Source organism: Anolis carolinensis, unplaced genomic scaffold (genome assembly GCF_035594765.1).
Source record: "Anolis carolinensis isolate JA03-04 unplaced genomic scaffold, rAnoCar3.1.pri scaffold_9, whole genome shotgun sequence".
Taxonomy (NCBI): Eukaryota; Metazoa; Chordata; class Lepidosauria; order Squamata; family Dactyloidae; genus Anolis; species Anolis carolinensis.
Window position 1 is genome coordinate 15405546 of NW_026943820.1, and position 12147 is coordinate 15417692.

Here is a 12147-nt window from a genome sequence, read left to right on the forward strand (position 1 = left end):
GCCGTGATTGTTTAGTGTCTGGCATTCCTGTGTTTTAAGAGTGTTGTTTTTTATTTGGTGTTGTGATTTTAAGCTTGTTAAAATATTAGGAGTCAGATTGTGTTGATTGTCATGGTTGATAGCATATATTTAAAATATTGAGTGTTAAAATGGGTTGGATATTGTAGAAGGGAGAGTATATGGAGAGAAATAATTCGGATGATGGGCGGGCACTAGGACCCAGGGGACAGCTTTTTCCCATTGCCTGCCTTTCCTCTTGCGGCGGCCATTATGTTTTCTCTTTTCCTCCCTCCTGGCATGGCTCCCAATGGGGCATTGTGGGTTCTCTCCATGTGGAGCTGCGTGAAGTGAGTTTGTGTTGTTTCAACCTTAAGGCGTGGATGATGGGTTGTATTGTCAAATTTCGAGGTTGGGGGCCCTTTACTTTTGTTGTTTTGCTCGGTGCTCGAATTCCATCACTCTTTTATATATATAGATATTGTATATATACAATATATACTCTGAACAAAGGATTCCCCCAGGCCAGGACATGAAGCTTGGAAGGCCATTTAATGCTAATCAATTACAACATTCACACTGGCCTCCAATAGACAAGAGTTCTTTCCCCCACCTTCCACAGATATATAAACCTTCCTTGCTTAGTTTCTCCATATACCTCACAATCTCTGAAGGTGCCTGCCATAGATGTGGGCGAAACGTCAGGAGAGAATACTTCTGGAACATGGCCATACTGTAGCGGAACCTTCGTGCTACGGTTCTTGTTGGCGCAGTGGAGGAATTTTGAAGACGGACAACTGAAGGAATTTCCCAGAAAGCAGTTTTATTTCGCTAATGGCCACTAGGGGTCCCCCTAGCACAAAGTAAGTGCTTCTCCAGGGGAACCGCCCAGTGACATGCTGAGTGAACATTTATACACACTACAGGGTTCGGGTTATGCCCGCCCACAAGCAAATTCATTGGCTTAGAGTTGTGACGCTGCCCAATCTGTGCTGACCAGCAGGCCGGCTGCACCCTTTTTGTGCCGTGCTCACAAATCTTTCAGAGCGCCTGCGTACGCATGCTCTGTTTGTTTATCTATAGCTTTCATTTCTTCAGAAACACATGATTTCCCAGAAGTCACATGTTTCTGTGAGTTTATGCACCCGGGTCGCTAGCTGTCGCCATCTCTGCCCATATATGGTATTTCCTGGGGTTCCTTAACCCCCCCCGCCTCACTCCCCCATTTTCTTTTTGCGAAGCGCATGTACAAAAGCTGAAGCAAAGCATTATGGTTCCATCCAATCCCGCTTGGCTTGGAGTATGGCTATCTTTTTTTCAGGTAAAGATTGTGTGACACACCTAGTACACATTTGCATCATTATTGGAGTGCAACACATAACTATGAGAACAATGAACAATCCTAAAATCCCTACCAACAATATGTTCTTCAACCATTCTATTGAGGGTAACCAGCTAGTCACCCAGGAGAAGGGAGACCAACCTTCTATCTCCTGGACATTATTGTAAATTAACTTTTGTAATGACTCGATGTCATCTTCAATAGTATTATTCAAGTTATGAAATTTCACTACACAACGTCCTCTAACCATGGCGCATAACCCCCCTCTGGCCGCCAGTAGGTAGTCAAGGGCCAACTTATGCTGTAGGGCCATCTGGCTGATTTCTTCTACTTCAGACTGGATTTCCCGGAAAATTTTACCAGTGGCATTTATGGACTTTTCAAGGCGGCAAGTCAGGCCTAGAACACTTCTACGGTTTGCTTGAGCTACAATCCCTGGGTAAGCACCCAGTGTCAACAAGCCTGTGATCAGGCCTCCTCCTACACGGGAGGCTTCTGAACCTGACAGGGCCTTGTTGATAATGACCTCATCCGAGCATTCTGGTCCTAGAGGGCCTGTTTGCACAATGTCCCGTTTCAGGCGCTGATGCCCTTTGTGTAAGACCTGAACTGGGAATGTCAAATAACCCACACCGACACACTGGTAGTTGCCGGGGTGATAATTTGTGGCCCATTTATCAAAGAAAAACCATAGATTTGGATCCCTAATTTGCCATAACGGACAGAGGCTTTTACCTAGGCTCAGTTGGGTTAATTGTTGCAGTATGTTCATATAAGATTTTAGGCCCTCAATAGAATCATTCACACTAAATGTGGGATAATCTGGATACATGCTAGCCCACTCGGTTGCGGTTAGATTTAATCGTGAGACATAAGATGTATTAAATCGTCCATGTAGATAGAACCGGTCTCGACAATGGGAATAATTGCCTAATCGGGAAAAGAACGCCTGCCTAGTTCCCCAGTGTTTCCACTCAGAATTCCATATTCCCGATCCTCCACAACAGAAGCACAAACCCCTGGTGGAGGTATGGTATCTAAACCGTCGAAACCGAGTTTTATTTATCCTTTGCGGTATGCTAGAAAACACGGTAGGTGGACCCTCCTGAGCCTTGGACAATCCCTCCAACACAATCTGTGGTTCATCAATTAAATCGGGAAGAAATGAAAAATCTCCTACGGTGAGGGGGTGTTCATATATTAATGCTACCTCTTTCCCGTGCTGCTCAAACATATAATTGGCATGTTCTTTTATCCAATTCCCATGTGCTCTTTTTCCAAAAGAGAGAATAAAACTCAGCACAAATAATATACCAAACACAGTGCGCTTTCCTCCCCTCCTCATAGCTTGTCTCCCACTTTTTCCTCTCAAAATGTCTAGCCACCATCTCCCGGAGAGCGCCTTTGTTGGGCCATGCTGCGACATACTTGACCACCGACGCTCCGTTGCACCCGAAGGGATCAGCTTCATGGCCTTGTTGACCCCTTAGGGAGTTGCCGGATGATCCTGAGTCTCAGGTCCTCACCAGGAACTCGCTCCGTCCGCCACTCCTCAGGTGCTAATTTTACACGGGTGTAATGTATCCACGGCTTAATCTCCTTCACCTTCACTGCAGTGGGGGTAGACAGGAGCACAACATAGGGTCCTCGCCACTTGGGTCCCAATGGCTCAATCTTCCAATCCTTGACCAGAACCTCGTCACCTGGTGAAAAACAATGTAGAGGTGTGGTAGGGAATGGTGGGTTCAATTCAGAAATGTATTTTTCTAACTGCTGCATTTGTCTGCCCAAAGCCTGAACCTGGGCCAATGTCTGTTTCTCTCCTATGAGGTGCTGCTCAGCTCCTGTCTCTAAGGCTCCCTTCAAGTTCAAAGGGGGTCGTCCATAGAGTCTTTCAAAAGGGGAGAGTCCTGTCCGTTTGTGTGGTGTACATCTGATTCCTAATAATGCCATGGGCAAAACCACCGTCCACGGCAATCCTGTCTCTTGGCAAAGTTTCCCAAGCTGAGCCTTTAATGTCCTATTCATTCTTTCCACTTTTCCAGAAGATTGGGGTCTATATGCACAATGTAACTTCCACTTTATGCCCAAAATTCTACATAATCCTTGCACAGCCTGTTGAATATATGCGGGGCCATTATCTGATCCAATTTCTAAGGGTATGCCAAATCTGGGAATAACATCTTTCATTAGAGCTCTTGACACCTCTACAGCCTTCTCAGTTCTTGTAGGGTAAGCTTCCACCCATCCTGTGTATGTGTCCACGAACACCAGTAAATATTTGTATCCTTTGTATGGGGGCATTTCTGTAAAGTCAGTGACTAAAGCTTCAAAGGGTACCCCACCCACATGTTGGACTCCTGGTGGCTTGAGGGGTCCTTCTCTGGGGTTATTTTTGATACATGTCCAGCATCTTCGGGCTGCTGCTGCCGTTAGGCTATGTAATCCATCGATATACAACTGTCGTCCTAGCAGATTTGCCAATGCCATTTTTCCTAAATGTGTGTTTTGGTGCATGTGTTGGACTAAGTGCCATGCCAAGTCCTTAGGGACGTAGACACGGGCGTCTGGCATCACTATGAGTTCTCCTGACCACTGACCCTTCTCCTTTAAGGCCCATTCTTCTTCCTCTGGTGTATATGTAATGTTATGTTCAGTTAATTCTACCTGTAGGGCCATTACCTGATGTTCAATATAGGGCAGCCTAGCTGCCTCTTTGGCTGCCAGATCAGCCTGCCTATTTCCTTGCACTACGGGATCGTCTCCACGTTGGTGCCCTTTACAATGCATCACAGCCACCTGCCTTGGCTTCCAAACCGCCTCCAGGAGATCCACAATCTCTCCAGCATGTTTCACGCACTTTCCTCCAGACGTGAGGAGCCCGCGCTCCTTGTACAGTGCTCCATGTGCGTGGAGGGTGGTGAAGGCATATTTTGAGTCTGTGTAGACGTTAACCCGCTTTCCGCTTGACAATTCCAACGCTCGGGTCAGGGCAATCAATTCGGCCTTCTGGGCAGAAGTCCCCGGGGGCAGTGACTCTGCTTCCAGCGTCTCTCCCCCCCACCGAACAACCGCATAACCTGAGTGTCTTTGATTATTTTCCATAAAGGAGCTTCCATCTGTGAACAGAGTGTCGTCCACCTTAGTTAGTGGCACATCCTTCAAATCCGGTCGACTGGAGAATACCTCATCCATCACCTGGGCACACTGATGGATCGTGGTGTCTCCTGGAGTCGGGAGCAAGGTGGCCGGATTCAGAGTGGAGCAAGTCTCCAGGGTCACCAGTGGGTTGTCACACAACAATCCCTCATATTTCATTAACCTCTCACTTGTGAGCCAGCGCGGTCCCTTAATGTCTAACAGTGCCTTAACGCTATGGGGCACCTTAACTGTCAGTGGCTGTCCTAGGGTCAATTTATTCGCTTCTTTGATTAAATCTACTGATGCTGCCACAGCCCTCAGGCAAGGTGGCAATCCACGAGCCACTGTGTCCAATTGCTTTGACAAGTAGGCAATCGGCCTTTGCCATGAACCTAGTGGTTGGGTCAATACTCCAACCGCTGTTCCTTCCCGCTCTGCAGCGAACAGAGTGAATGGTTTTTCCAAATCGGGCAGTCCTAATGCTGGAGATGACATCAATGCTTCTTTTAATGCCTTAAATGCCTGTTGACATTCTTCTGTCCACTCAAATGGATCTTCTCTTCCACCTCTCGTAGCCTGGTACAGTGGCTTAGCCAACACGGCGTAGTTGGGGATCCACTGTCTACAATATCCTGCTGATCCCAAAAATTCCCGCACCTGTCGCCGGGTACTGGGAGTGGGGATGGCACAAACAACTTCCTTTCTTTCAGCTCCTAACATCTTCTTTCCTTCGGTCAGATGGAACCCCAAATATTTCACCGTGGGACAGCACAACTGGGCCTTTTTCTTTGACACTTTGTAACCCTTTTCTTCCAATGTCTTGAGAAATCTCAAAGTATGCTCTTTACAGCCCCCTAGTGTCCGGCAAGCGATAAGCAGGTCATCTGCATATTGAAGCCAAATTCCCTCTTCCTTAGGTATTACAAAATCCTGTAAGTCTTTGGCCAGGGCTTGACCAAAAATGGTCGGGCTATCCCGGAACCCCTGAGGAAGGCGTGTCCAAACATACTGGGTCCTTTGCCCTGACTGCTGAGATTCCCACTGGAAAGCAAAGATCGGTTGGGATACAGGGGCCAATCGAATACAAAAGAATGCATCCTTTAAATCCAATACAGTAAACCATTTGGCAAATGCTGGTACTAGACTCATCATGATGTATGGATTTGGCACTACCGGGGTTAGGGGAACGGTGACTTGATTTACAGCCCGCAAATCTTGAACTGGGCGATATTCTCCTTGTCCTCCTGGTTTCTTGACTGGGAGCAGGGGCGTGTTCCATGGGGAACTGCATGGTACCAATATCCCATGCTGCAGAAGTCGCTCTAGATGCTTTCTGATCCCCTGCACTGCCTCTCGACTGACGGGATACTGTGGCTTGCATATGGGCCCCATTCCTCTTTTCACTTCCACCACCACCGGTGGAACATATTTAGCTAATCCTGGAGGATTATCTTCTGCCCACACTAAAGGAGTCTCATGCCATGGCCATTGTATTTCTTCAGTAAAAATCCTAACTTGAAACAGTCTCCATTCCTCTTCCATGGGAAATGATAGCTCCACTTGTCCATTCTTCATGAACTGGAGTTGAGCTTGTAATTTTGATAAAATGTCCCTTCCCAATAAAGGGACTGGGCAGTCTGGGAGATATAACATCTTATGCTTGACCTGATGTCCGGCCAGATTGCAGGTGCGTTCCTTAAGGAAGGGGCACTTCTGGGTCTTCCCAGACACCCCTATTACTTTCGTAGTTTCCCGAGTTGGTGGACTAATTTTTGTATTTACTACTGATTTTTCGGCACCTGTGTCCACTAAAAAGTCCAATTGTTGGTCCCCGATTTCAAGTGTGACCATCGGCTCCCCGGGGTCCAACAAAACAAGAGCCTGGCTTCCTCATTCCTCTCCTCCATCCATATCTTCCCATTCTTCTTCCATCACAGCTGCTGCAGCTATCACCTCTCTTGCAGGAAAAGGTACGTAGTTCCCACGCCCTCTTCCCCTTCCTGGGTTTCTTCCTCTCTCAGGCCTTCCTCTTTCTCTCGGTCCTTCCTGACTTCCTTCTCTTCCTTCTCTTCCTTCTGGGCATTCACCTTTCCAGTGTCCAAACTTCTTACATTTAGCACATTGGTCTCGACCTAACCTCCGAGGGGGCCCCCTTCTTCCTCCTTGTCCCCCTCTGGCATATCCTCCTCTTCCTCTCTGTCCACTTGCACTTTGTTCCATCATGGTAACTAATGCTTGGTATTCCTGCTTCTTCTTCCTGTCCTTCTTCTCTTCTTCTACCTGGTCCCTCGCCATATAAACTTGATCTGCGAGTGCCAACAATTCATTCATAGTCTTTCCTAGAAATCCTGGTTGCTTTTGAATCTTTCTCCGGATGTCAGGAGCCGCTTGACTGATAAAAGACTGTTGAATCGCCCTCCTACCGTTTTCATCCTCCAAATTATACGGGCTATACTTTCTATATGCTGCCTCCAGCCTTTCCAAAAAGGCTGTTGGTGACTCAGATTTTTCCTGTACCACTCCCTGAATTTTTACAATGTTGACGGGTCGCGGCGGGCCCCTCTTTACCGCTTCTACCAATATACGCTGGAATCCTCTCAGTCTCTGCAAATGTCCTTCTTCTGCGGTGTCCCATTGGGGATCTATTTCCACAGGAAACCTCTGTGCTCCCCACTCGGCTGCATCACCATCTTGTGGGGCACCAACCTGGGCTATGGCTACCCCATTATTCAACACTGCTCTTCTCTCCTCTGATGTGAACAACATATTCAACAATTGTCTGCAATCTTGCCAGGTGGGATTATGGGTTGCCATAATCCCTTCCAATAGCCTAGCCATAGCTTGGGGTTCTTCACTATAAGGTGGAGTATTATTTTTCCAATTCAAAATGTCACTACTACTGAAAGGCACTACCTGGTATGCTTGAACTATCTCATTCCTGTTGTTTATCACAGGCACCGTTCTCAAGGGCATCTGGAGGGCCGGTCCGGTCGGTGAATCACCAGACCACACCGGAGCTCCATGTCTCCGAGTTTGTGCCGGAGAAGCACCACTGGGCATCCGTTGTGACTTCTTCTTTTCCTTTGTTTCCTCCTGATATTTTTCTAGGCTAGGATAGTGTTTCTTGGCCGCTTCGGTTGACTCCGAAGAGTAGGGTGGGGGTCTCGTTCCTAGTGTGGGGGCTGTTCCCTGGGGTGGGGGGGGCGGTGGCAAGGGTGGCGGCAATAATTCCTGTTGTCTAGCCTGTACACTCAACTGTAAATCTGGGTAGTCCTCCTCATTGGATTGGAAAACTTCCTTCTTTTTCCCCTCCTTCTTCACCACCATACATTTGCCATTCCTGCACTGTCGAACCCAACCTGGATCTTCTCTAACTACCCGTTCCCACGTAGCAATATAGACCCACTGGTTCGGATGATTCACAGCACAATATTCTTCCACTGTTCGGATCAGTTTCAGATCCCACGTTCCTTCTACTTGCCAACCTAAACCAAAATCTGGCCATTCTCCCTGACACAAATTTCTCAGTCTATAATCTCTTAGGTCCCTTGGATTCCCTGCTACGGCTCTGCTAGCAAAAGAGCCAAAATTATCTAAGATGCATTGTAAGGGAGTGGAGCTCTTTGAATTTTTCCCTCCCATCCTGCCTAATAGAGGGGACTGTCCTGGCCTGGGCACCCGGCCACTCACGGCATGCGTCAGGAAACACAAGACAGAACCCCTTTCTACCTCCCTGGGAACTTTTTTTTGTCCCTCCCAGCGCTGGCGTTCCCTTAATATCTCATGCAAACCCCTATACTTGCCAGATTTCTGTAGACGTCGGACCAACCTTCGCCCCTGGGCTTTTTCCCCTGGATCCTTTTCCTCCTAGCCGGTTTCTGTGGAACCTCGCTGATGTTGCAGCTCTCACCGTCAGTCGGCGTTGGCAATCAGAGGCAAGCACCGCAGCCGGTCGTGTAGTATTCAGGGGCCCCTTCTCGTCTCACGGTAGTTGCCTCAGGCCCCCACCGCTGAGTTGAGGCCGTCCCGCCAACGGGATCCGTCTCCAAATCTCCTGGCCCGTCTTATAGGAAAAAATCACGTCGGGGTCACCAGAAAATGTAGCGGAACCTTCGTGCTACGGTTCTTGTTGGCGCAGTGGAGGAATTTTGAAGACGGACAACTGAAGGAATTTCCCAGAAAGCAGTTTTATTTCGCTAATGGCCACTAGGGGTCCCCCTAGCACAAAGTAAGTGCTTCTCCAGGGGAACCGCCCAGTGACATGCTGAGTGAACATTTATACACACTACAGGGTTCGGGTTATGCCCGCCCACAAGCAAATTCATTGGCTTAGAGTTGTGACGCTGCCCAATCTGTGCTGACCAGCAGGCCGGCTGCACCCTTTTTGTGCCGTGCTCACAAATCTTTCAGAGCGCCTGCGTACGCATGCTCTGTTTGTTTATCTATAGCTTTCATTTCTTCAGAAACACATGATTTCCCAGAAGTCACATGTTTCTGTGAGTTTATGCACCCGGGTCGCTAGCTGTCGCCATCTCTGCCCATATATGGTATTTCCTGGGGTTCCTTAACCCCCCCCGCCTCACTACAACCTGGAAAACACACAACAACCCTGAAATTCCGGCCATTTTTTGTGTGTGTCAAGAGCAACCTGAGTCGCTTCTGGTGTGAGAGAATTGGCCGTCTGCAAGGATGTTGCCCAGGGGACGCCCGGATGTTTTGATGTTTTACCATCCTTGTGGGAGGCTTCTCTAATGTCCCCGCATGGAGCTGGAGCTGGTAGAGGGAGCTCGTCCACGCTCTCCCCGGGTGGGATTCGAACCTGGCAGCCTTCAGGTCAGCAACCCAACCTTCAAGTCACAAGGCTTTAATCCACTAGGCCACTTCGACAACACATACCCTGTTTTCCCGAAAATAAGACACTGTCTTATATTAATTTTTGCTCCCAAAGATACGCTAGGTCTTATTTTCAGGGGATGTCTTATTTTTCCACAAAGAAGAATTCACATTTATGGTTGAATTTTTTTTAAAAAATGAAAATGTATTATCTACTGTACAGTAGTTGTCATCACAAACCAGCATAACCAAACTGTGAATCCTTTCAAGAATTTCTACATTATATTTTATTCTTTCTCTCTCTCTCCTCGCTACTTCCTACTATCTCTTAAGTTATTATTTGTTCTCCCACTTTCAATGTACTATATTCACATGAAATAAATAAAAACTATTACAAAACAAAAGAATTTATATCTTATATTTTATTGCTATACCGTTTTTAATTTCTGTTCGTATGTAAATTTATGTTGTTGTTGTTGGGCTTGTCCCTGTGTAAGCTGCCCTGAGTCCCTTCTGGGAGATGGAGGTGGGATACAAGAATAAAGTTATTATCATATTATTATTATTTTTTGATACTACCTTTATTTCCATGTACAACAATCTATGGTATGTACATTTACCGATCCTGCATGCTTCCAAACAAAAAATTACTCTGACAAAAACTTTACTAGGTCTTACTTTTGGGGGAGGCCTTATATTTAGCAATTCAGCAAAACCTCTACTAGGTCTTATTTTCTGGGGATGTCTTATTTTCAGGGAAACAGGGTAAAACAGCTTCTTTTGTTTTGGACTTCATCTCCCAGAAGCCCTAGTGACAGAACGGGGCGGCTGAGGCTCATGGGAGTTGGAGTCCGAAAGGGCTTGGGGCATCTCTTGAGAGGTTTGGCCCTCTCAAAGGACGCTTCCGAGGCTGAAGCGAAGGCGAGGGAATAAGAAGGCCTGAAGGAGGAAGAGAAGGAGAAAGAGGAGGAGGAGGAGGAGGAGGAGAAGAAGAAGGCGGGGAAGAAGGGGGCGTGTCTTTCTCCTCCTCCTCTTCTTCCTCTTCCTCCCAGAAGGCTAAGCAGCGCGGCGCCTGGCTGGGCCTAGAAGGAGGGGGAGGCAAAGGCGGCGAAGGGGAAGGATCCTCGGCCTTTCCTGAGCGCGGCGTCGGCGAGGCCTGGCTCGGGATGCGAGTGTGAGATGCTTCTTCCTTCGGCGGCGGCGGCTCTCGGCTGGGCCCCTTCGGCACCCTCCATGCGGCTCCGGAGCCGGCGCTTAGCCCTCCACAAACACTTCTATAGGACTCAGGCGCCTTGCTGAAGAGGAGACACAGAAAGAGGAGGAGCCCCTTGTGTGAAGAGAAGCCCAGAACAGCGCCAGGAAAAGGGCCAAAAGGAGCCCCAAAGACAGGCCTCCATCCCCGCCAGAGGGAGGAGGAGGAGGAGGCCGAGGCCATGGAAGGCCCCGGGAGTCAGTGGGGCCGCGTGAGGGAGCAGCACGGCCAGGTAAAAAGGAGGAGGAGGAGCGGGGAAAAGGACAGGCCGCCCCCCAGTTGCAAGCACCCGGTTTACAAGGGACTCAGTGGGGCTGAGACAACAAGTAGGAAGGGAAATCCACTCCTTAAAGAGTTGTTATTATCCTGGGGGAAATGTACTTACAGTAGAGTCTCACTTATCCAAACTAAACGGGCCGACAGAAGCTTGAATAAGCGAATATCTTGGATAATAAGGAGGGATTAAGGAAAAGCCTATTAAGCATCAAATTAGGTTATGATTTTACAAATTAAGCACCAAAACATCATGTTATACAACAAATTTGTCAGAAAAAGTAGTTCAATATGCAGTAATGCTATGTAGTAATTACTGCATTTACAAATTTAGCACCAAAATATCACAATGTTTTGAAAACATTGACTACAAAAATGCGTTGGATAAACCAGAACGTTGGATAAGTGAGACTCTACTGTAGTTCAATATGCAGTAATGTCACGTAATTACTGTATTTACGAATTTAGCACCAAAATATCACGATATATTGAAAACTTTGACTACAAAAATGGCTTGGATAATCCAGAACTTTGGATAAGCGAGGCTTGGATAAGTGAGACTCTACTGTGTTTACCTTATTTCTACCTCGCCTTTCTCTACCCTGAAAGGGGACTCAAGGCGGCTTACATGTGGCAGTATTAGATGCCTTAAAAATACATACAACAGAGACTAAAAATCAATTTTTTAAAAAATTAATACATATTAAACATAAAAACATCACATTCAATATTAAAACCACATCATCCAAAAATCACAATCCAAGGCCGTTCCATCGTCAATTATACATTATTCCAAGTCTATTATTGCACTATACTAATTATCGATAACCTGATCTCAATGCCCCATTCCAAACGGGTCTCAATTGAAGCTTTCTCTCCAATCCTTGTTTCCACAACAACAACAACAACAATGCATGTGTTGTTGAAGGCTTTCATGGCCTGAATTACTGGGTTGCTGTGGGATTTTCGGGCTGTGTGGCCATGGAAGCATTCTCTCCTGATGTTTCGCCCACACCTATGCCAGGCATCCTCAGAGGTTGTGAGGTCTCTTGGAAATTAGGCAAGTGGGGTTTATATATCTGTGAAATAATGTCCAGAGTGGGAGAAAGAACTGTCTGTTTGAGACAAGTGTGAATAGTCCAATAGGCCGCCACTGAATAGCCTTGCAGCTTCGAAGCTTGGCTCCCTCCTGCCTCGAGGGAAATCCTTTGTTGGGAGATGTTACCTGGCCCTGATTGTTTCCTGTCTGGCTTCAACCAGAGAAGTCAGCCACTGCAGAGCACTTGATGAACCAACCTGGACACAGCAT

The 12147-nt window shown here is 47.3% G+C and overlaps 1 protein-coding gene across 1 annotated transcript in view; it reads left to right on the forward strand.

Annotated features, from left to right (window-relative positions):
* The first annotated feature begins 10266 nt into the window (after nt 1-10266).
* The window catches only part of uri1 (URI1 prefoldin like chaperone), a 52013-nt gene continuing 50132 nt past the window's right edge, over nt 10267-12147 (forward strand). The window contains exon 1 of the mRNA XM_062962001.1: nt 10267-10797. Coding sequence (XP_062818071.1) covers nt 10747-10797 — 51 coding nt within the window. The 5' untranslated portion in view covers nt 10267-10746. The remainder of the gene's footprint in view (nt 10798-12147) is intronic.